This window comes from Nanorana parkeri, unplaced genomic scaffold (assembly GCF_000935625.1).
Source record: "Nanorana parkeri isolate BGI_ZX_2015 unplaced genomic scaffold, ASM93562v1 scaffold422, whole genome shotgun sequence".
Taxonomy (NCBI): domain Eukaryota; kingdom Metazoa; phylum Chordata; class Amphibia; order Anura; family Dicroglossidae; genus Nanorana; species Nanorana parkeri.
In genome coordinates, this window is record NW_017306690.1 from 1,179,653 (window position 1) to 1,204,892 (window position 25,240).

The window sequence follows — 25,240 nt, forward strand, 5'->3', positions numbered from 1 at the left end:
GCCTTGTCTCAGGAATGGATACACGGTGTCTGTGTATACGTTCGTTTGTATAGGCTTGTAACCTGAGCCAGCACTACAGGAAGACGCCCTGAGCTGAAAAGGGAAGTTCTCGCAAGCATGAGAAGACATGAGGATTTAAAAGGAAGAGCAGCAAAGATAAGGGAAACAACCATGGATTACAGTAAGGTACACATTCCAGTATTGTTTTATGTTAAAAAATCTGAGGGTTTAATGCCACTTTAACTATGTCATTAATGAATGCCTCAATACTGAGGCATTCATTAATGACTGGTAACCGCTGAGAATCAGCGGTTACCGGCATTACAGAGCCTTAAATAACTATAAGTGTACGTGGCCAGTCATATAGGCACGAAGGGGTTAAATGCTGATGAAATCACAATGGATGCTGCTCTTTGATGTTTAAAAGTTTTAGTTTCCTGCAGAATCAGCTGGTCTCCTGAGCTATGATTTCCTGTTTTAGGGTGACTCCTTTGCCTTGCAGGGCCCTTTGGAACCACCCTTGTGTGGGCTAGTAAGCTGTGTGTGTCTCCACAAACACAGACACAGCAAGACAGTCCACTCTCCTCCTCCCTTCTCCAAGCTAGTAGATGGACAGCTGCTGGAGAATGATCTGCCCCTTATGAGCTGGTACTGAACAGAAAGTTCAGGGAAGCCAAGCTGAGAGAGTAGGAGCCAGAAGTTTGAAAACATAATGGCTGTAAGTGTCTCATTATCAGTTGTACTGCACTATACTTGTCCATCCAAAGTAGTTTGCAACCTCATTGCAATACATAGATACCAAAAGGTGCTTGTGCCATCTAGTGACTGCATTTAAACATACAGTATACATAAAACAACTATTAATGTAAAATGTAATGTAAATGTTAAAATGATTAAAAATATCGAATTTAAATTCCTTAAAGTGTCTTAACCTTGGACTGCAAATATAATACATTTTACAGTCCTTCAATGCAGTAGCTGCATTCGTTTTTTCAGGCTTTTTTCATTTAATTGAATTTGGTAATCCTGCTGGTAACACACTTTCTAGGGAGAAAACTGTCCCTATCTGTTACTATATCTATGGAGGAGCAAGGTTGTCACCCTAGGCCAGGAAGTGTGTCAGGATTATAGGACAGCTCTTCTCATCTTCATAAAATAGAGGGGAGGTGTTCTATAGTGCAGTGGTTCTCAACCTGTGTAACTTCTGGACCCACATTTGTCCTCTGTCATTAAATCGCGACCCAAGTCGCACTGCAATGGAGTGCACAGCAGTGTGGGCTGCTGTGCTGAGCTGGAGCTCCATTCATATGTGCATTGCTTGTACAGCTCTCATGTGCCCCTGTAGAGGTGCCAGGAAGCAGAATGTGATGACACTCCAGTCCAGGCACCTCTGCAGCACATGCAAAGGAGCTATAAGCAATGTACATATGGATGGAGGTCCCTTGCGACCATACCCCTAGCTCACCCCACCTTAAGTCAACACTTGGCGCTGGGCAGCATACTTTTGAATGGTTGCTCAGTGTAAGATTGGACAGTGCTGCGCTAGGGGGAGGCTGAGTAAACTCTCACCTAGAAAAGTGGAAGGCATATGGCGACCCACTGAACAAGGGGTCGCGACCCACTTTTGGGTCACGACCCACCAATTGGGAACCAAGGCTATAGTGCATAGAGAGTACAGAGAGCAATGCTAACTGATAGCAGAGGCTGAGAGCACGGGAAGTTATGATTTTCTGCAGGATCAACAGGTATTTATTGAACAGATATAACAAAATGCTTTCAATGGTATATCTAACAGACCAAAAGGGAGCAAATAAGAGATGTTTATTGTTACGGTTTACATATACTTTAAAGTGACACTAAACTCAGGAGTTTATTCTAAAAAATGCATTCAACATAGTACCAAAAATGTATCTTATTTGTGTATCACTCCGCTGCAGATCCTCAAATCATCTCTGAATTTGTGTTGACACTGTCCTTCCTCCTGGAGGGTGGCTACTTTTGTTCCCCATGGTCCCTGTGTGTTCCAAAGTAGCCATGGCACCCGTGATGGACTGCAATCTCAATACAAATTAGTGAACTAAATGTGAGATTGTAGTCCATCATGGGAGTGAGCTTGGTGTGGTGACTACTTTACAACACACACAGGGACCATGGGGAACAAAAGTAGCCACCCTCCAGAAGGAAGGACAGTGTCAGCACCAGTTCAGAGATGATTTGAGGATCTACAGCCAAGTGAAGCACAAATAATATACATTGTTTTTAATAGTTCAGGTACTTGAATGATTTTTAAGATTTAACTCCTAAGTTTAGTGTCACTTTAAATGCAAATATACAAATCATTTATTTACAAATGTGAGAATACAGTAGTGGGATTTTATGCTACAAAACAGTTGTTAAACAGTCTAACCAAGTTTTTATGATGAGCTCTATCCAAGTATAAAGTACTGTGTTTGATATTGCAGTTTTACCTTGCTGCGAGTTATATTGCTTATAATCAAACGTGAAGGATTGAATTGGTAGGTAACTTGCAAAGAAACTTCTGAGCGTTTATGCACTTTGGAGTGCAGACTCTCCATGTAGCTTCAACTTAAAGGGATTATATAGTGGGTTCGTATTATTTTATTTAATATGCTTAGGACTGTACATTTATATTGTTTAGGTAAATATAAAACATGCCATATGAATATTTTTTATTTACCACCTGCAGAGAGCAGGGGGGTGTGCTAGAGGTTGTAATCACAAAGCATTTACTACTATGCTTTAAATAGCTTACATATGCTTTTTTAAATTTTATTGTCTGTTTTATATGTCTATACACAACAAATATGTCCTCCTGTCTGCTAGTGAGTATGTCAATCCTTATAAATGTTCTGTTTCAATAAGTATGTTAAACTTTTTAACTTCATGTATTATAATATCAATGAAAATTAAAAAGGTCACTCCAACATAAAGCATGTAACATAATTATAAATACAGACTATAAACAACATGCATGTCTAATTTTGTTCTTGTCCTTATAACATGTTTATATGATGCTTATGAATATAAAAAGTACCATGAACTTTTGAAAGCAATGATCTTTATCTTGTTTGATCATATTGTGCCAAAGTGAGTTCTGTTAAAGGAGAACTATGAGGCGAGTGAAAATCACTCAGCCTCATAGTTCTAGCCGACCTGTGACAATTAAACTGTCAGGGGTCGGTTCAATATATCGGGAAGTGAGCGAACGCATACCGTCGCTCGCTCACTTCTCGATCTATCCCTGCATAGAGCCATGACTGTCACTCATGGCTCCCTGCAGGGATTGGGATTCCCCCCCTCCCCTGTCCGATCCTCCAGTGCTGACTGGCAGAATGGACAGGGCAGGGGCGGGTACATCTGGCTCTGACTGTAGATAGGCAGAGCCAGCTGTCAATCCCGCAGCTGGGTGGATCTCGACAGTAAAGTCAGGATCCGTCCCGACTGCGGCGTCTCAGTATACCGCAAGCTTTGGGTGACGCTAGTTTGTGTCCTCCCGTTACCCTTAGGAGAACTATGGGGAAAAGCCCTCAACCCATAGTTCTCCTTTAAAGACTTAGGAGTTCATTTATGAAAGTTCCACACAGAGTATAGCCAAGCTAATGCCTTTGCATGGCATTAGAGCCCCTAGATGGAGCAAAACGCCTGTCCCTGGAAAAAGTACATGAGCTTTTTTTTGGCATATTGCAGCTCATTTTGGCCCCATAGACTCAATAGGAAACACTTAAAAATGCTTGTGTTCTGTGTTTTTGTGCATTTTTTCGCACGTTTTACACGCGTTTGCTCAATAACATCAATGAGCTACAATCTGCTCACAAAATCATGCAACTTGATTTATGTGCGAAAAAATTGCACAGAAACGTGCATCAAAATTAAGCGCAAAAACGCTGTCGCCTAAGTGTGAACAGAGGCATGGTGGCTGCATTCATTTTCTTTTTTTCAGGCTTTTGTACTCTGTTTTCACTTGGTGATCCTGCTAGAAAAAAAATCATCGTGCTAGGATACAATACTTACTCACTGTACTATATCTATGAAGACACAGTAGCCTTAAGACAAGACTGCAGAATACCTAAGTCTAGCGAACAAATTAGGGGAGCTCGCACTTATGTTACTTGAAAAGGACTTCGACATAGTGGGAATAACAGAAACTTGGCTAGACAGCTCACATGACTGGCAACTAATGTACAAGGGTACAACCTGTTCAGGAGGGACAGAGTTGGTAAAAGGGGGGAGGGGTATGCATGTATGTAAAAAACAACCTCACTGTGCATAGACAAGATGACATCACGGCAGATAGTAGTGATGGTGTGGAGTTGTTGTGGCTAGAACTAGATAAGACCAAATCTAGTGGTAAACTTATATTGGGTGTGTGTTATAAAACCCCGAATATAGGGGAAGAGGACTACATTCTCAAATAGATTTGGCTGGGAAGCAGGGAAATTATGTTATAATGGGTGACTTCAATAACAATAATAAACTTGTTGCGGGACAATTTCATGGACCAAATGGTTGAGGTCGCAACCAGGAAGAAAGCTATACTAGACTTATTAATCTCTAATAATACGGTCCTAGTTGAGGACATAGAAATTAGGCATACATTGGGTAATAGTGATCACAGGATGATGAGTTTTAATATTGGGTACAGAAAAGAGAAATGTGTTGGTGTGACAAGAACGCTAGATTTCAGAAAGGCAAACTTCGATAAAATGCGTCATCGGCTGTATGACAACAAATGGGACCGATTATTTCTAACACTGAACACTGACGAGAAGTGGGATTGTTTTAGGAACACATAACATAATGCTATTACCAAGTGTATACCATCGGGTAACAAAAATAAAAGATCGAGAGCTAAGCCAGCATGGTTAAATAAAACGGTAAGACAACACATCAAAGATAAAAAGCTGGCATTTAAGAAATATAAGATGGAGGGGACTCTATTGGCTATCCAGAGCTACAAAGAAAGCAGTAAGATATGTAAACATGAACTCCGAGTAGCTAAAATAGATTACGAAAAACATATCGCCACAGTCAGTTAAAAGAACCCCAAAAAATTATTTCAATATATAAACAGTAAAAAGTTAAGAAAAGAGCAGGTGGGCCCAATAAAAGATGAGAACGGGAGATTAATCACAAACGACAGGGAGAAGGCTGAGGTATTAAATTCATTTTTCTCCTCTGTATACACTCAGGAGAAAGACGGGTTTAATAGAGATAAGAATGTGAGCTGCTTGGGGCATAAGCAACAAAGGCTGGAAAAACGTAATGCAAATAAATCGCTAGGACCAGATAACCTGCACCCCAGAGTACTTAAATAGCTCAGCCAGGTTATAGCCAGACCATTATTCCTCATCTTTAAGGACTCATTAATGACTGGATGGATACTAAGTGACTGGCGTAAAGCTACAGTAGTTCCAATATCCAAAAAAGGTTCAAGGTTGCCTACCGGGTAACTATAGACCAGTCAGTCTAACATCAATAGTATGCAAACTGAGGGAATGATGAAGGACTATTTAGTGGATTTTGTACGTGAACAAGGTATTATAAGTGATAATCAGCATAGATTTATGAAGGACCGTTCTTGTCAGACCAACCTACTAACTTTCTACGAAGAGGTGAATAGAGATCTGGATAGAGGAAGGCGAGTGGATGTAGTATACCTGGATTTTGCAAACGCATTTGACACAGTACCACATAAATGCTTAATACACAAGCTTAAATCGATGGGCATAGATGAAATGGTGTGTACATGGATAGTGAACTGGTTACAGGAACGTGTCCAGAGAGTATTGATAAATTACTCTTTTTTACATTGGTCTAAGGATGAGAGTGGAGTGCCCCAGGGTTCTGTGCTAGGCCCAATGCTATTTAACTTGATACATTTTTGTTAATAGTTGTAAGAGACTCACCGTATCCCGTCCCGGAATCACGATACGGGACCACGCATGCGCACAACGTCGGCTCGTGGCTCTTCCTGGCTCAGGAGCCCTCTTAAGACGCGGCCACACGAATCTTCGGCGTCCTACTGTTTGCAACAGTGAACGCCGAAGATTCACGCTCTGCAACCGCAGACCGATCAGGCGGACCCATAACAGCGAGCTATAACCCCACTCTGAAGGAGCCTCGATTCCCCTACCACCCAACACAGGGGGACTGACACCCAGGAGCCCAGCATCACTCAGCCAAAGACCCACTAGGAGTGACAGCAGCAGCAGGCTTCACAAGCACAAGTATCTGGGACTATACTCCCATTACCCATAACATTTGCGATTGCTTAACCTGGACTAGTCAAATCATATACAAGCAACTGTGTGAATATTGACTGTTAGATCATTTACTATCACCAAGTAGTGTTATTCAATGTTAAAACTTGACTCTCTGAGGCATAACCTTATATACAACTTGCATTAGTACCTGTTCCATATACCATCTGTGAATTGATTCATGTATCCTAGTGGGGAATAGTGGATTAAGCAGTAGAGCTCAGTACCATACTTCACCACCGGGTGTCTTCCACAAAGTTAACCCTGTCACCTCTAGTAACTACAACCCTTGATACCACGGTTCTGAATGATGTGACAGGTCTCAAACACTTCTCTAAATTGATGAGAGAGTTAAAAGCCGAGACCACTTACTGAACAGACCGTGAGGTTCACACTCCGCAGTTGAGATCCTAGGCTTGCATAGCAGAGTTGTTACAATAGTTAAGGTACCAGAACACAGTTTTAAGATTTAACTCCTGAGTTTAATGTCACTTTTAAAAAGGACCTATCAAATAAAAACCAGTATACCCCCAAAAGAAATTAAAACCCCAAAATGCCACCCTCCTAAAAGAAAAGACCATTTTTATAAAGTTAAGCCCTGCAGCAAGGTATGGATGGGACATCAGCTAAAAGTGACCTTTGCCCTTAAACCGACCATCAAACTGCATTTAAAGAAAAAACAAAAATTCCCTGGGACCTCTTGAATTAGAACTAAGAGGATTCTCTGCAAATCCATGGTAGTTGCGAATCCGAACCTCATCTCCACTTAGGAGACCTTCTTATGTATTTTTGCATATTGCTTGCCCAAAACAGTGCATCCTGTTTGTTGTTATACCCTTGTCCAAAACCACTTGATTTTGGGGCATTTCTACCACACATTTAATTGATTAATGCGAGTTGCATTGCCGGGAACAAATGGAGCAGTAGTGGGGGATGAACTTAGCAGGGCACGAGCGGGAAACCATACCGATTTTTAATTAGTCAGACACAGTCAATGAGTAAACGGGTAGTGCTCGTTTTTTTAAGGTATGTACGAATGTAACAGAAGTCTTTGGCTTGCTTACTAGACTGTAGAGTCCTGTAAATCCCATGTCCTCTGGGGCACAGTGCACATTGTGTGTGTTTTTAGGGGAAATGGGAAGAATGGACCACAATCCAAATGAGTAAACTAAATGTGAGATTGTAGTCCATCATGGAAGTGAGCTTGGAGTGGCTACTTTACAACACACACAGGGAACATGGGAAATAAAAGTAGCCACCCTCCAGTAGGAAGGACAGTTTCAGCACCAATTCAGAGATGATTGGAGGATCTACAGCCGAGTGATCCACAAATAAGATACATTTTTTGGTAATAGTTAGGGTACTTGAATGCATTTTTAAGATTTAACTTCTGAGTTTAGTGTCACTTTAATTGTGTAAAATACATTTTGTCATTTTTTTATTATTGCATAGTTACATAGTTACATAGTTACATAGTATTTGAGGTTACTATGTACACTGCAACAAAATGTAATTAAATTAATCAAATCTGTCTAAAGGCATAGGTTGACCATGAAGGGGAGCAAAAGGAGTCATAAAGGAGGAGAATGTAAAATTGCAAAGTAGAGTGGGGGGTGCTGGGGGAGTACAACATTGATAAGAGAGAAGTGGTGAATGAATGCTGAGGGTTCAGAGCTAACTGTATGCAAGAACTCTTATTGATCGCAGGAAACAGGAAATATTTATTTCTTTTTGTAAACGAAAAAAAGGTAAAGATCTTCCGGAGAGCCGGTCCATATATTTCCACCCTCTTATTGAAGATATCAGCCTACAGCCTTAGTCTGTAACTATTGCAAAATATATGAAAACCAGCATTAGCCTATGCCAACAAGAAGCATAGGCTGAAAGTGTTATTTAAAGACCCGAGGCAGAGTTCTGACGAAGCCCCGCAGTGGGAGGGGCGAAATGCGTCAATGGAATTCACAGGGTGGGCTACCGGCTGTCAGAGCACAATGAAAACCAGACAAGCAAAAGGTGCTAGTTAAAATATTTATTAAGAACAGTGTCCACAGGAGCAAGCAGAATCATAAACCGGAACAAGCCAAAATCAGGAGCCAGAGTGAGTAGTCATTCAAGCCAGGTTAGGAACACAGAGATCAGCATTGTCAGGAACAAGCCAAGAGTAGGAGCCAGGAAATCAGCATTGTCAGGAACAAGCCAGTAGCAGGAGCCAGAGGAGACCATCAGCCAGGATCGGGTCATACACAGAATCAGGATACTCAGAGCAGCAGGAATGCACTAGCAGGAAGACCACGCAAGGGCAAGGTCAGACTGGACTGAGTGGTTTGTATAGTGAGTGGTGTGACATCATCACTCACCGGCTGAGGTAAATATTAACCTTTTTCAAAGCGTTTTTTTGTTGACACTTTTTGCATATATCTACTGCTTGCTAGCAGTAGACATATGCAAAAAAACAGAGGGTTTAATAACCCTTTAAGTGATTAATCCGGACTGAGGAATATACAATATTATTACATCTAATACGGAAGATCTATTCTCAGCCATAGTTCATATCACCAGTGACTTTGCATCACATCAATGGATGCTCCATTGTAAATGTCCATGAAGAAAAGTACATATTGACTTATCAGTACTAATTCAATGACGAGGATGTATGTGGGCCCCCACTTGTGTGTTTGGATAGTGTGGATGTTCTGACTTTTAGTATACAGTCGTCAAAAGTACTTAAAGTACAACTAAAGCCAAAACTTTGGGGTCTATTCACCAAGCTGCCGAGGGCAGCCGAGTGAATGACCGATCTGAAGTGAAGTGAGCCGAACACTGTTCGGCTATTCACTTCAGGCTGGTACGGCTGATTTCAGCCGTACATCGGCTGAAATCAGCCGTACATCGGCTTGCTTCGAGTGGCATTGTATGTGTTTTAAATCAAGCAGAGAGAGATTAGAAGACCTCTCAGGCATTTATTGCTTTCTGTGTCCCGCTAAGGAGATTCACCCTATTTGTCCTAGTGAACGTTATCACTGAAAGTGAAAAGAATGAAATATCTCACATTTGTGGTTGTCATCAGAACAGGAATAGATGAGAAATCTTCCAATGGGGAAACTAGTTCTGGTGGCCCTACTTTCCTCCAGGGCGGTCCCTTGCTTTGCAGGGATATCCCCTCCCTTCCTATTACAGCTATTAGACAGGAAGTGAAATGAAATTTCCCCAATGACAGATGGAAAAAAACAACTGACGGAAGTTATAACCCACCCTTACTCTAACCAAAACTAAAAAAATAAGTTTGTGCTTTAAAGTGACAATAAACCCTCAGATTTTTTAACAATAGTGTAATGTGTGCCTTACTGTAATCCTTGGCTGTTTCCCTTCTCTTTGCTGCTCTTCCTTTTAAATCCTCATGTCTTCTCATGCTTGGGGAGAACTTCCCTTTGCAGCTGAGTGCCTCTTCCTGTAGTGCTGGCTCGGGTTGTGAACCTACACACAGACACCATGTAGCCATTCCAGAGACAAGGCAGTCTGCTGCAAAACAGAAGTTCTGCCCAGCATGAGAAGAGATACAGATTTAAAAGGAAGAGCAGCAAAGAGAAGGGAAACAACCATGGATTACAGTAAGGCACACATTACAGTATTGTTTTATGTTAAAAAATCTGAGGGTTTAATGTCACTTTAATTATTTTTGTTAATTTGTGTTTGATTTTTCTCTCATATTGTAGGTGTATTTTGTCATTTTGTTTTAGACAAAAACTGGGTCAAAATAACAACTACAAAACTTTGAAGATATAGTACACCTTTTACCTTTTCTTTATTTGTTGGTGTATTTTACTGTTAAATGTAAAGAAAAATTAAATGATAATGAAATACACTGAAAAAACCTTAACTCTCCTTACATTTGTCTTACCTTTTCACACCTAATGTCTGAAACAACAAACTACACCCAAAACAAGTAAAATAAAGGCTTGTTCGCCCCCTATGTAATAACAATAAGGTTAAATTAAAAAAAGGGTTATAAATAAACATTAATCAATAAAACTGTGTTTTTTTTTAAAGCAACCCTGTTGCCCTGCACACACAAATGCAAATGTAAACTTAGTGCGCAAATGTGTATGTAAACAGCAATTGCATCCCACGTTAGGAATTGCATCAAAGTATTGCCAGACTGAGAGCAATAATTCTAGGGCACTTATTCACCCGTTAACACTAAATTGATGATCTTTAACTACCTCCCGGCCGGCCGTTGTATATACATGGCCGGCCGGGAGCTTCTTGGATGTAACTGGGCGTGTATACACGTCCTGTTACATCCGTACGCTCGGGCACGCGAGCGGGAAATGCCGTTATTTGAAAAGAGGCAGCGATGCCTGTTAATATACAAGTGATACGCCGGCTATAGAGCGGATCGCTTGTATGAGGTCCCGTGACGTGCGCCCCCTCCGTGGCTCCCCCCCCCCTCCCGCTGTCAAGCTGGTCCCGGGCTCCGGTGTGAGCCCGGGACCAGCATACTGCCTCTGGCACAGGGGATCAGAGGGAGGTCGGTTCACGATCTCCCTCCGGTCCCCTCTCCGCTGTCAGAATGCGGAAGTGGTGTATATTACATCACTTCCGCATTCTCGTGTCACTCTCCAGCTTCAGATGCTGGAGAGAAGCTGATGAAGCAGATCTCTGCTTTATCAGCTTCTTCAGGGGGGTCCTAGGTGACGTTAAGGGTCTTGGAGACCCCTGATGTCTCAATAAAGAGGACCTGTCACCTCTTTTGCTATCACATAGAGGGGTTTCTCAGCCCCCTCTGTGATAGCAATAAAGTTAAGTGGAAAAAAAATAGGAAAAAAAATAAAGTTTTCCCTCAAATTTTTTAAAAGTTACACATAAAAAAGAATTTAACCCCTTCATGACTGAGCTTGTTTTTAGTTTCTTTTTGTAAATGACTGACACACTTTTGACATTTTTGCTGTGTGATTCTTCCACATCAGTAATATACTTCCTTACAAAGTGCACCCACACATATTATATATTGTTTTTTAGAGGACAGATAGGGCTACAAAATTTCGTTTTTGTGAGGTTTCGTGCGCGGGCGCAATTTTTAAGCTTGACATGTTTGGTGTCTATTTACCCGACGTGACCCCGTCTTATATATTTTACCAAAAAAGTGGGTAATATTAGTTGTTTTATCACATAATGTTAAAAAAAAACTATTTTTTTCTCAAAATTTTCAGTAATTTCTCTTGAATATAGTAAAAAATAAAACCCGTAGTGGTGATTAAATACCACCAAAAGAAAGCTCTATCTGTCCCCAAAAAATTGTATAAAATTCATTTCAGTACAGCGTTGCATGACGGAATAAATGTCAGTCAAAGTACTGCAGAGCTGAACACTGAAAAATGGCCTGGCCAGGAAGGGGGTCTAAACACCTGGTCTTCAAGCGGTTAAAGGCTTTGCCTATAGACAATTTTGGGTACTGTAGTTTTTTTGGTACAGTTTTATGGAGCATACAATTTTAAGGCTTGATACGTTTGGTATCTATATACTTATCGCAACCCCATCTGTTATGTTTTAGTATTAAATTGGGTTTGCGTGCACTTATATTCTGTTTAGTGTATTTTTAAATATAATTTGTTAAACAATTGCGCTAATATTGTGCAAAATAAAAAAACTGCAACTGCCACCAGTCTATTCTACAGGGCCTCTGCTTTCAGAAAATAAAGAACATTTGACTGGTAAATGGTCAATTAATTTTTAACTAGAAAACATGAAATCCTCTATTTTGCATTTCCCAAACTTTAACAAAATGACTCCCTAATTTTGGCACTGTAAAGCAAAACTGGTTAAAATAAAAAGAAGCAAAATAAAAATTTGTGACGTTGAGCTGTCAAAATGGTTTATTATGATTAGTATGATTAGGATAAGTTACTAAAGTTCATTGCTTTCTCTAAATTCTACAAATGTGGATTTTTACAGTTCTTCCCATTAACAATTGTATCAATAAATGAAAGCAATATTATGTAAACAATCTCAGGCAGGGTCATCATAATTCATTAGTGCTGACTCACTAATGAATTGTTTTGACAGGTCAGTAGTGGAATGTATTTGTATACAAAACAAATACATTCTGAAGTGTTTAAAAAGGTGACCCAAAATCCAGTGTTTTCTCCCTCATGTTTTGCATATTGTCTGTATATTGTGTTGTTTTTTTTAAGGTACTTTATACAACAGAAAAAAATGGAGTACAAATAGAATCTTTGAAAATGTTAAGAGATAGAGAAAGAATAACACAATCATGTGCCAGCATTAAAAGTTGCTATGTTGACCCTTTTTTGCTTAAAAAACTCAAATAAGGACAAAAATATAACACAAATTGAGAAAAAAGGCACGGAAAATAAATATTTTTTAGGGGCATTAATTATGTTTTATTTAAAAAAATATGTATGACCATGGCCAAGTGTGATTACACAAATTACAGAAAAATAACACTATAAAATTTGTCAAACTGTAAAAACATTTTATGTGCAATCAAAGCTGTAATGCTGATGGAATGTTATTAAAGGTGAATCAATTCAATACATCAGATTAAATGAGGGAAAACGCAGGAGGAAAGGTGGAGAGGGGGATTTTGTTCCAAATGAGGGACAGTTAAGGACTATGCATATACAGTCTGTTTCTGAACTCTTTATTATGTCTATATGTGCCTAAGATTAGCAGAGCTAGGTTAGCCCATACATAGGGCCTTATGTACACTGGCCTCTTGCATTAAACACAGAAGAAGTTATCCGGGAAGTATAAACAATTTTTAAGTCCCAGACACATGGCAATGAAAATACGCGCTGTCAGGTGTGTTTAGAGCTCATTACTAAACACACCTAGAAACCTGTAATGCTTTGCTATGGCTTAATGGAAACCTAGACATTCAGCAGCATATAGGTGCATTTAGCGTAGCTGCGTTTACAAAAATGATTGTTCGTGCTGCTAATGCACCTAGACTGAATGTATCTAAACTCTGCTGAATGTATCTAGACTCTGCAAAATGCACCTAGACCCTGCTGAACATACCTAGACCCTGCGGAATGTACCTAGACCCTGCCAAATGCACCTATATCCTCCTGAAGGTGCCTAGACTCTGACAAACGTACCTAGACCCTGCTGAATGTACCAAGAGCCTGCCAAACGCACATAGACCCTGGTGAAAGTACCTGGACCCTGCTGAACATATCTAGAGCCAGTTGAATGTACCTAGACCCTGCTGAAAGTACCTAGACCCTGTTGAAGGTACCTAGACTCTGCTGAACATACCTAGACTTTGCTGAATGTACCTAGACTCTGCTGAACATACCTAGACTTTGCTGAATGTACCTAGACTCTGCTGAACATACCTAGACTTTGCTGAATGTACCTAGACTCTGCTGAACATACCTAGACTTTGCTGAATGTACCTAGACTCTGCTGAACATACCTAGACTTTGCTGAAGGTACCTAGACCCTGCTGAAAATACCTAGACTCTGTTGAAGGCTCAACATACATAGACCTTGCTGAATGTACCTGGACTCTGCCAAACATATCTAGACCCTGCTGAAGGTACCTAGACCCTGCTGAAGGTACCCAGACTCTACTGAGGGTACCTAGACTTTGCTGAAGGTACCTAGACTCTGCCAAACATATCTAGACCCTCCTGAAGGTACCTACACTCTGCTGAAGGTATCTAGACTTTGCTGATGGTACTTACACTCTGCAGAAGGTAGCTATACCTTGCTGATGGTACCTAAACTCTTCTGAAGGTATCTAGACCCTGCTGATGGTACCTACACTCTGCTGAAGGTATCTAGACCCTGCTGATGGTACCTACACTCTGCTGAAGGTATCTAGACCCTGCTGATGGTACCTACACTCTGCTGAAGGTATCTAGACCCTGCTGATGGTACCTACACTCTGCTGAATGTATCTAGACCCTGCTGAAGGTACCTACACTCTCCTGGAGGTATCTAGACCCTGCTGAAGGTACCTACACTCTCCTGAAGGTATCTAGACCCTGCTGATGGTACCTACACTCTGCAGAAGGTAGCTAGGCCCTCCTGATGGTACCTACACACTTCTGAAGGTATCTAGACCCTGCTGAATGTCTAGGTGTGCATTTAGTTATAGCAAAGCAATACATGCTTCCAGGTGTATTTAGAAATGAGCTCCAAACACACCTGAACACATGTATTTTGGCGGCCCTGTGCACAGGGCCTAGAGGGTTGGTAAAAAGGGGCATTCTGTTATTGTTTATTTATACTGTTGAAAAAAAATTAGATTGATAACGCTAAGTATTTTTAAACAGCTTTATTAACAAGTAACATCGAGCAGCTAAAGCAACCTCAGCAGCATCCAGCCAGGAGCACGGGACAGCGGTGACATGACGTCACGGGGGGCGGGGTTATCATGGCGGCTGAGACAGCTGCTGAGGAGCCGATGCGGTCCTGTTAAGCACCGAGCAATTGCCGGTCATGGAGTGTCCCTTTCCGGTGGTGGCAGGTGCGGGGAGCGGGGTGGCGAAGGCTTCAGAGCTCACGGAGCAGAATCCGGAGCAAGCGATGGCGGCCTCGGGGTGCGGGCAGCAGACGGATGACAGCGCCCGGGTACCAGCTCCACACGGCGAACAGGCGGCCCCGGATACCGAGAAGCCGCAGCAGGCCTCGGAAAGCAGCGAGAGCGCCCAGGGCGGAGAGCCCGGGCCCGCTGTGGAGAAGGCGTCCGCCGCCTCCATGACTCCCGAAGAAGCGAGCAGCAGCGGCGGCCACAGCATCCCCGGCGCCTCCCAGAGCCTCGACTCCCTGGAGTCCTTCTCCAACCTGCTCTCCTGTCCCAGCTCCGAGCTGAACAGTGACGGCGCGGAGGACAGGCTGCCCGGCACCGAGGAAGACGACGATGGCCGGGAGGCTGCCAGGGACAGGTACCCGGGACAGTCCGTCTATCACATCAAATGGATCCGCTGGAAGGAGCAAAGCACCCCCATCGTCACCCAGAACGAGAACGGGCCGTGCCCACTGCTGGCCATCATGAATGTTCTGCTGCTGGCATGGAAGGTACAGCCCTGTGCATCCCATCTTATCCCCTGACATCTCACCATTGTATTATCACTGCTGATGATAGAATACTACAATTTAAAGGCATCATCCTTCTTTATCCAAAACATTCATAAATCAAAATGGCAATTTATTACTTATTGCATTGCAACCATGATCAGTGGAACCGAGGTACAGACCTTTTGGTTATGGAGCTGGAGCAGGTAATCGATGGGGGGACGTTACAACACTTGTGCTCCATTGTGATCTGTGAGTCCCTCTGCCACAGTGAGGGGAATTTATCAGAACTGGAGCAGACAGAATCTGCAGCAGTTGCCCATGGCAACCAGTCGGCTTCAAATCTTCAATTTTTAAAGCTTAACTGAACAAACGGAAGAGATAAGATGATTGATTTAGGTGGCCATACACTGCGAATTTCGGCCTGTGATGAATTAGCACAGTGTGTGCCGCTGTTGGCACCCTTTCTGCTGGCATCCCTTGATCAGCTGATTAAAGGAGCCGGTCGGAAAATCTTCTTATGAACAGAGCCAGCAGCCAATGAGCAGCTGGCTCTGTTTGGGGCTGGCTGGACGCTGTTAGAATGCAATGAAGGCAGTGGGTTATTCCACGACCAATGCTTGTAAGCGTTGATCGAGGAATCTGTTTTATTTTATATTCTATTAAAATAGAACCGTGTATGGCTAGCTTTACAATGGGCAACTGCTCCAAATTCTCTGTGCTCCAGTTTTGATCAATTCCCCTCTAAGAGCTCCGGCTGATCCTTCGGCTAGTTTCGGCCCCAGGACCCCTTCGTTTCAGTAGAACCGAAGGGCTGCTGTACGGGCTATTCACTATAGCCCGTAGAGCTCCCGAAGCTGGCCGATCGGCTTAGCCGAGCCGAAGGCATATGCTTCGACTCGACTGAGCCTATGTGAAACCCGAAGCGGGGCGAATGGCCGTCCGAAAGCCTCGCAAATGACAGCTGGGGCGGAGCCAGCCATGATTTCACAGCTGGCTCCGCCCAGTTGCAATGACAGTTCAGTGTCCACAGGTTACCTGGGGACGCTGAACTGTCATTAAACAATGACAACTTGGCGGAGCCGGCCGTGACATCACCACTGGCTCCGCCCAGTTGTTATTCATTGGCCGGGACCTGCTAGAAGACTCTAGCAGGTCCCAGCCAATAGAACAGTTGGGCAGAGCTAGCTCTCATTGCTAGCTCCGCCCAATTGTTTCTTTTTTTCTTTCCAATAAGCTTTCATTTTTTTTTTAATCTTTATGTATTTTTTTTAATTGATCATTTATTTACATTTCTAAAAAATGTTTCCTACTTTTTATTCCCCTACTTTTTCTACTGTTTTTCTATATTGCTCGATACCACAGAATAGCCGAGCCGAATGCCGTTTGGCCCCTATGAGAATAGGGTAGAATGGTAGCGAGTAGCCTGCCGGAGGTTCGGCTCAGCCGATCCAGATGTTGGATCCGCTGAGTCGAACTCCTTCTGCCTTTGGCTCATCCCAACATGCTGAGCATGTTCGGCTGAACCGAAGCAAGCCGATGTACGGCTGATTTCCCAATCACAAAAACAAAAGCGTTGGTGTTTTGTGTTATCCTGCTGTGGCCAACAGGGCCATCGAACATGGTGGCTCTTCCCAAAGCTGAATTTTGGAAGGTAGTATATTTTCCTTTATGAAGACATGGCCCTCACAATGTTGTGATGTTGAATGATCCCGGACAGAGCAGAGAGAATCTGGAACCCATGGATTCATTTACCATCTCATGACTTCTGATCTCCAGCCACTGACTGATAGTCAGTAAGGAAGAGTCCAACCTGACCTTATAGGCCCAAATGAGGCATTATGCAAGCAGTTGGAAGACCTCTAGGGCCCCTAATCATTTCCAATTTACTCACTCCTCCTCTTCCCCCTTTTCTTTTCCTTTTTCCTGCTTCTCTTCTTTCTCTGAATTTGTCTCTTTTTGTATAAATCTTTAGGGCCACTTCACACCATCTGCATTGGAGCTGCCCCGGCTGTTGTTTTCAAAGCAGCCCCAACGCAAGACAGGGCATTTGCCTTATCAAGGACGGGCTAGGTTGACACCACCGCTTTGCGATGAGAACATGGTGGTGTGCGCTGTAAAAAGTAGGGCCTGCTGTGCTTTTTTTTCAGCACAGCGGAATGTGAGGCAGTGCTATTGCCTCGCACCCTGCTGTGCCCGTAGAACTGCATGAAATGTCGCCAGTGACATATCAATAAAGTTCTAACAAAAAAAAAGAGTGCACAGTGTGATGTGCTGGGATCAGGGTTTTCGTCGCTGTGCCAGGGCACCACACACCGGACGCTGTGCCATTAGTGCAGCGTCTGGTGTTGAATGGGCCCTTAGTGTTCAATACATAACTGCACTGGACATTTTCATGGCTGATGACTTCAGGTTCATATTTTCCTGGGATCTCATACTTGGGAATTATTCCTGTAGTTAACCATGCCGTTCCTCATCCCTGATATATACACTGAATGTATCCAATATGTTTTCCTCTCTGTGTTGGAGAGACGACACTTTACTACATTATTGTGTTTCTTTGTAGACTTTTTTTTTTTTAATGCAAACAAAATCTATGGGAAAGGTAAGTGCAGCCCTGATATGTGTATGATGGAGATGTTGTTTTTTTTATTTTCAGAGCCTGATGAGTAAGATACACTAGGCAGTTGCTAAGAGTTATGTAACCTGTGACAAGGCCAGTCATTTCATGTGCTTGATCTTGGTAAAAAGGATTTTTATTTTTATCTTTATCTCTGTTACTATGCATACTTGGGAGTATGAAGTCCCATGCTTATAGGACACCTCCAGTATTCATCTTTGCACCAGCTCATTGTTATGCTCAAGTTTATTTCCATCTTTTACAGGTGTAATAAAACAGTAGTTAGCAGTGCTAATAACAGGGCTGTGCAAACTATAGTAGCATTTAGCTTTTGCAGATTTGTAACTCATAGCTGTTGAGGTGATTGCAAGAAGATTTTATTTGGATGCTGTGGGGTAGTTCATTTTGTCTTAATAAATACGTGTGTGTATATAGTGCACAGTTTAATCCATTATAATATGAATAAAGCACACTTGTCCTACTGGTTTGACTCTATTTGTCAATAGTATATCCAGCCAAAAGATTGTATCTGTTTTGGATAGCGTGCAGAAGGATTAGAACCAATGTCGAGTTTCTACTGCTATCTCGGGGTTCCATTAAAGACTTCATACTGCTTGCTTACTGGTGTACCGGAGACGATGGTTTTACCAGACAGGAAGTGAGGTAATATAGAAAAATATTATTTGAATAAAAATCAATTAAAAGCTGAGTCCTTGCTTTTCCGTTCCTCTGTCTCCCTGTTGCAGATTTTCCCTCACTTTCTGTCCTCTAAATTCAGATGTTGCCTATCTATAAAACAAATTTGCATACTATTCATCCAGCCAAACTGCATGTCCATTAGTACTGTATGAAGTAACCAGCTGTTGTGAGAATGGGGCAAAATCGAATGTTCTCAAGGCTATTCTTTTAGGGATGCACTGATACTGATACCGGTATCGGTGCTGTGCTTGTGAAAATGCCACGATACTAAATGCTGATTCCAGCACTTTACATTTATAAAATGAAGCGGGTGCCTGAGGTCCCGCATTTGCTGGGGACCTCGGCAGCCTTCCTATGAACCATGCAGTGCCTGTTTATAGCACCATCCGCACATCTCCTCCTCCTGGGGAACCTCGCTGCCTGCAAGACCCTCTGGACACCTGGTGAGACCCTGCACTGCCCATCTGAGATCCTCCACTGGAGACATCAGACCACCAGCCAAGAGCAGCACAGAGTATGTAGCTTCATATTATTCTGCATTGCTGTATAATGCTGTGATTTGTAGTCCTCTATAGCCAGTTGCCATTCAACTTTGCTCTATAATGTATTGCTGGAGTTCGTAGTCCTCTATAGCTGATGGTATTATTCTGCATTCTGTTTGGATTGGTAGTCCCCCTACAGCTTAGCTTTAGTGGCAGAACTACCAGGGTTGCAGTGTTTGCAGCTGGGACCGGGCCCTGGCTCTCCACCACTGTCCTAAAATCATTAGTCTGTAATGTAACGTATTGTTTTAAAAAAACTGTCACTGCCCTCCTCCCTCCCTTTTTTTGACCACTCACACCTTGAAACTGTGGGATCGTTATGTTGCCTCTCTGTTCGGCAACCCAGCTTTCCCTCCCGCAGTGTCTAGATCCTCGTTTGGCAAATGGACTAGAGACTCTCGTCGTCGTATGGTCTCGGCTTTGCGAGACCAGTCCTTAGAGACGGATGAAAAAACAAGCCTTCCCAATGTGCGCCCTGCTATAAAGGCCGGTTATAGATTCATGCATGTACCATTTTTTTCTAGTTTGACTATTTTGGGTTAGGGGGGCGCACTGGAGTCCCAGCGTGCATTTTTGGTTGCTGGGCCTCCAGTGCGTCCCTGCACCTCATCAGGAGGAGTTGGCTACCTCCAGGTACACCTGCATGTAATTTATCAACTTCATTAATATGCTCACACTTGGAGACTCGGATACATAGAGTTAGGACCACACTTTGCAGAGGTGCCTTGCGCGGCAGTGTGGCTTCTACATATTTTTGGCCAAAAGTTTGTGCAACTAAAACCTCTGATTTTAACGCATACTGTTGACAGGGCTACTTGTTTGGTTGCAGGCTGGCTGGCAGGTTGAGGCTGGGGAATTTTTGTGTTTTGTCTTAGAGACGGATGTTTGCCTAGGTGTAGACCCTGGGAATTGGTTAGCGGAGGGGCAGTTTCACTCTTTTGTTTCTTCCAGGATCAGGCTGTTTCAATAAGGATCCCAGGTCCTTTTATTTCCTCCACTTGGACTCATCCCCCAAACCACTCTGTCTCCCTTATCTACTCCATTCTTTCCTCCATGGCCTTTCCAACTCTGCCAGCCTACACCTCCGCGTGGGTGCTCAATTTGGGAGCTCCCATTGAAGCAGTAGACTGGGAGAAATCATTAGTGCTCACTCACTCTCTCTCTCTCTCTCTCTCTCTCTCTCTCTCTCTCTCTCTCTCAATTGCCAGTAGGGCCCATGAAAAGAACCTGAAAATACTGACTAGATGGTACAGATGCCCGGTAGTTCTTCATCAATATTATCCTTATGTGTGTGACGCCTGTTGGCGTTGTAACGATTCCTTGGGTCACGTGACACATCTGGTGGAGTTGCCCAGGGGTTCTGGCAGGGGGTGTTGGGGATATACCTCCAACGATCCCAAGATATTGTTGCTGTCAATGATTCCCTGGTCACTTAAGTCAGAGAAGAGAGGTCTCAAGGCTGCCAGAACGGTTATCCAAATCCATTGTCGTACATCGGTGGCCCCCTACCCTTGCGGAATGGTCTGTGGAGATGGATCATATAGCAGACCTAGAGGGCCTTTTGGCAGAGGAACATGATGCTAGAGATGTATATGTTCACACCTGGTCCATCTGGATCACATTCCAAACTTCAGATGGCTTCCTTGAAGCTCTCTTCCTGAGTTGCCGGCCTGTTGGGACCCATGGCAGGACCCACCCCTCATTTGCCTTCTGTTATTTCTCTCCTTTGGTCTTTCTGGTCTTTCTTTTCCTCCTTTTCTTTTTCTTTTTTCTTCCCCCTGTGACTCTTTTCTTTCTGGGGGGTTCTACCCTGGCTGTCTTGCTCTTTCTGTCTCTGTCCATACTATATGTATTACTCAGTGCTCACTCCTTTACTTGCGTAGTCCACATGATAAGGAGACTCCACTTTGAAAAGCTTTTCTAACCACTTGCCTGAGACTCTCGGGCTGTGGGGATCATGAGCCTCTGACTACGCTAAATAAAGGGCTGTTTGCATTTGTTATTTATCCAGACTTTATCCTCATTTCAGAATGATGTTGTCTGTATCGATGCCATTATACCTGGATCCCACTAAGGACATGCTTTGCTTTTGTACTCTTTTGTTACCTTTCTCTGTGGGGTAAAGTTGTATTTGCCTTCTGTTTTGTATTCAAAAAGTTTCAAATAAACTCAGATTGAACTTAAAAAGTATCGGTAATTGGTATTGGCGAGTACTTGAGGAAAAGTATCGGTACTTTTTATCGGTGCATCCCTACTATTTTGCTCTCCTGGTGGAATGTTCGTCAGGTGTTGTAGTGAATTGGGAGAATACTGCCTTAGTAAATACACCTTAGTAATGAGATACAATGAAACAATTCTAGATAACATTGGAGGGAAGTGCACGGTTCCCCTCCTGATCGGAGCGGTATGGATCGAATGTCACTGCTGAAATGACTAGACCCCATGTCAGTCTATGGGGAATCGGATGTAAACAGTTATGTGTCCATTTACATCAGATTTCCTCCGATCCAGCACAATTAGGTCCGGCGAAACAGGACACCACTCCGGTTTGTTTTCCAGACCTTGCCGGAGCTGGGGGGAATCGGATGTAAATGGATTCTCCACCGTTTAGATCCAACTGCCCATAGACTTACATTGGGCATCCAATCGGGTCCAACTTGAAATTACATGTAGAAACTTATATGAGATTTTAGTGATTGGGTTTACATATACTTTAAATCTGAAGTCTTGTCCTCTTTATTGCTATCACATAGGGGAATAACAATAGGGATAGTGATCCCCCTATGTGATATCAAATTACAGTGACGGGTCCTCTTTATGGAGACATCAGGGCTCTCTAAGACCCCTAATGTCACCTAGGGACTCCCAGAGAAGCTGATCAAGCACAGATCTGCTTGATCCGCTTCTCCCCGGTTTCTGTACCGGAGAGTGACAGATGAATGCAGAAGTGATGTAGTAAACATCACTTCCTGCATTCAGCGACCGGGGAGGAGAGCGGAGGGAGATCATGTACTGATCTCCTTCTGTTCTCCGTGCATGGAGCCACACTGCCGGTCCCGTATCGGACACCAGCGGGGGGAAGCGGAGACCGCGAGGAGAGGTAAGGGTGGAGCGCACCCAGAGACATGCAGCACACAAGCTTTGGCGTCTTTTACAGACGCCGGACTGCTTGTATGTAAACAAACATCGCTGGCTGGATGGCGGGCACGAAGGACCATTAAAGAAGCCCACCTGCATCCAGAAGACTCCTGTCCGGCCGTTTCTGAACGTTCGGCGGACGGGAGGTGGTTAAACACTGTTTGGCCAACAATTCTACTCTGCGGTGCAGGGAGCAGATATTTACACATCCAGAAGTGTTTAAAGTGTATTTCTACTTTTGCAGCCAAGTTGGGATACCACCAAGTTTATGTTTGTTACACGTTTCTCATATACAGAGCATATATTTAGAAGAAATTGCTCTACAGTTATGTATCACTTACATGCTACTTTACTAAAAAAATTTCAATAAAAAAAAAAGAAGAAGAAATTGCTGCTGGTACAAAACATGCTGCGGTATGAAAGAAAAGTTGTTCTCGGTTCTGAATTTCCCTCTGGAGTAGAAGGGGGAGTAGAGAGTAACGATTACATATTTTACCCTGCCGGTACTCTGCTGGTAAATCTCATTATCGTTTGTAAACTAGATTTGAACACTGTCTGCCCTAACAAAGGGTTACAGATCTAGAATCATTGTATGTGGAGGGGGAAAGGGTCAGTCTGTCCCTAGTCTTTCTGTAGACAGTCAGAGATTACTGTTTCTGAAATTGAGAAAGAAGCTTGCGAAGGCCTGCTAAACAGATGCATCTAAAAGTTAAGAAATATTCCTCGAAATTATTTTTAGATATGCTGCGTGAATAGTAACAACAACAAACCTATGGTGGAGGTTTTGACTGCAAAAGTGGAAATGCAATTTAAAGAAGAAAACCTGCTGCACTGCAACGGTTAAGTACCCACCAGATCCTGCGGCGGTGACTGCTCACATCTCTCCCCCTCTGCTCTGGCGGTGGTTTGTCCCTCGGCGTTGTCAGGGTCAGGGCAAGTCAGTGGACATGTACTAAACATGGGTATGTCAGCAGGGCTTATACTCTGGGAGCCTGGGAAAGAAGAGGCTACGGGGGACTGGTCTAGCAGCCAGGTGGGATTGAGGATCGGGTGAGTATTTTTTCTTTATTTTAGACCCTAGACCAAAATGAGCACTTAACCCTTGTGTTGCAAGGGAAGCCCTACTGCCAGGGTTACTTTGTAATTTGCCCAGAGTTCTTATTTAAATTCCTGCAGCACCTAGGAAACAGAATCACAGGGACAGAATAATATGTATAGGGCCTTTTTGCTGTTTTGACTCTCTAGTGACAGTGTCACTTTAAATTCTCCCCCCCAATGCTGCTTTAAGGACTTGACTTAAATGATGCCTCTTGATCCGATCGTCATCTTCCTTCCACTTGTATTCAGGAGTCCCTCCAGCGCTGGAGCCGGTCTCTGATCCAGCGCTGACTCCTCAGGTCCCTTAGTGTCTTTCCAACGTGCACGCTCCCGGCTGCGTGCATTCACCTCCACTGGGTTTCTCCTTTTCTCCCCGCCAAAGATCTATACTGCGCATGCGTCCGCCCCATCATCCTGCTCGGCCTCTCGAGAAGCTCCAGAGCTTCAGACGGGAGCGAGTGGTGGTGACGCAGGTAAGTAATTACCTATTTGGTAACTTTATATGCAAAAACATTACAATTTTTTTTTTTTATTTACTGCTTGCTGACAGTAGATATGTGAAAAAACGTTCATGTTTAATTACTTTAGAACCATCTAGAAATGGATTCCTTTATTCCACTTTATGGTTCCGTGTGGTATTTGGTTGAGTAGCACAGCAGATAGGGACAGGTACATTAAAAAGCTAAATCATTTACGTGATTCTAGTTTGTTTTTTCACATTTCTTTTTAAATGTTCTGGAATTATCGAACAAAGTTGTAATACATGTTACTATGCTGCATACATGCGCACACAAACAACTTTTTTTTGAACGCACTGCTTAAATAATGCCAATATTATTTTTGATTTTTTTTTGTTCCATTGTGCTTAAAATTCACTGCATGTAGTTTTCAATTGGTGATAATGAAGCAAACGGTGTCCAATGGTAGGTGTCATCCTGAAGATCTCTCAATCAGTTTATTGACTTCGTTCCAACACACTAGTGTGTCTGCTTGTCTCATTCCTTCAGTTAAGAAAACCTAAAGTAATCCTGTGTTTTAGAAACACACGAATTTATATGGGTATGGGCTCAGCCACTTTTAAAACAGTTGTGTCTCTGACACAAGATTTCATGGAGCATTATGGGTTTTCTAAAGAGAAGCACAGCAGAAGATGTCTTCCTTCAGAGTCTTTCTCACTTTTTTTTTTTCCTCAACAGAGAAGATAGGAATAGACAGGTAAACATATGAAAAGGAACATACCATTTGCTAGTTGAAGATTAAAATATTGAATATTCACATCCAATATTTCCGATCGTTTGTTAAAAACCACGCTGCATTCACTTTAACCATTTCTCTGCCACCAACTTAAGGCATAGACTAGAACATAGGCGTGGACTAGAACTTCTTGCTGCTTGCCAGATCAGTAGGCATTATGTCGCCTGCATTCCTTTCTGCACCGTGGTGCTGTTCCGTACACGATCACATTGATGGCGGGAGGCGTGTCTGCAGTGCCATTGGAATGAATTGTACTACCACGCCCCCTCCTGCCACAGAACACGGGGAGGCTTTGATTATGCAATCCAGTGCATTTATGCCACGGGACTGTGCGGTGAACAGGCCACTAGCCGTCCTTTGTTCCAGTGATGTCCTCTTTTCCTCTTTGGCCATAGTTCCGTCATGAAGTCCTCCTATTCAACATGGGCTGTTGGCTTTTATTCAGAAAAGTTGGTAGCCAACACTTGTGGGTGTTGCCCTTATTCTACGGCATCAGATTTCTATTGCAGGTATATCTCTTTTTTTCAACTCTAGATTGCAGCAGAGCATCAAAAATGCAA

The 25,240-nt window shown here is 43.0% G+C and overlaps 1 protein-coding gene across 1 annotated transcript in view; it reads left to right on the forward strand.

The window, feature by feature from the left end:
- Positions 1 to 14,620: 14,620 nt before the first annotated feature.
- The window catches only part of LOC108789823 (protein FAM63B-like), a gene marked incomplete at its 3' end in the record, with an annotated part of 41,776 nt that continues 31,156 nt past the window's right edge, over positions 14,621 to 25,240 (forward strand). Inside the window, exon 1 of the mRNA XM_018559922.1 lies at positions 14,621 to 15,332. Coding sequence (XP_018415424.1) covers positions 14,754 to 15,332 — 579 coding nt within the window. The remainder of the gene's footprint in view (positions 15,333 to 25,240) is intronic.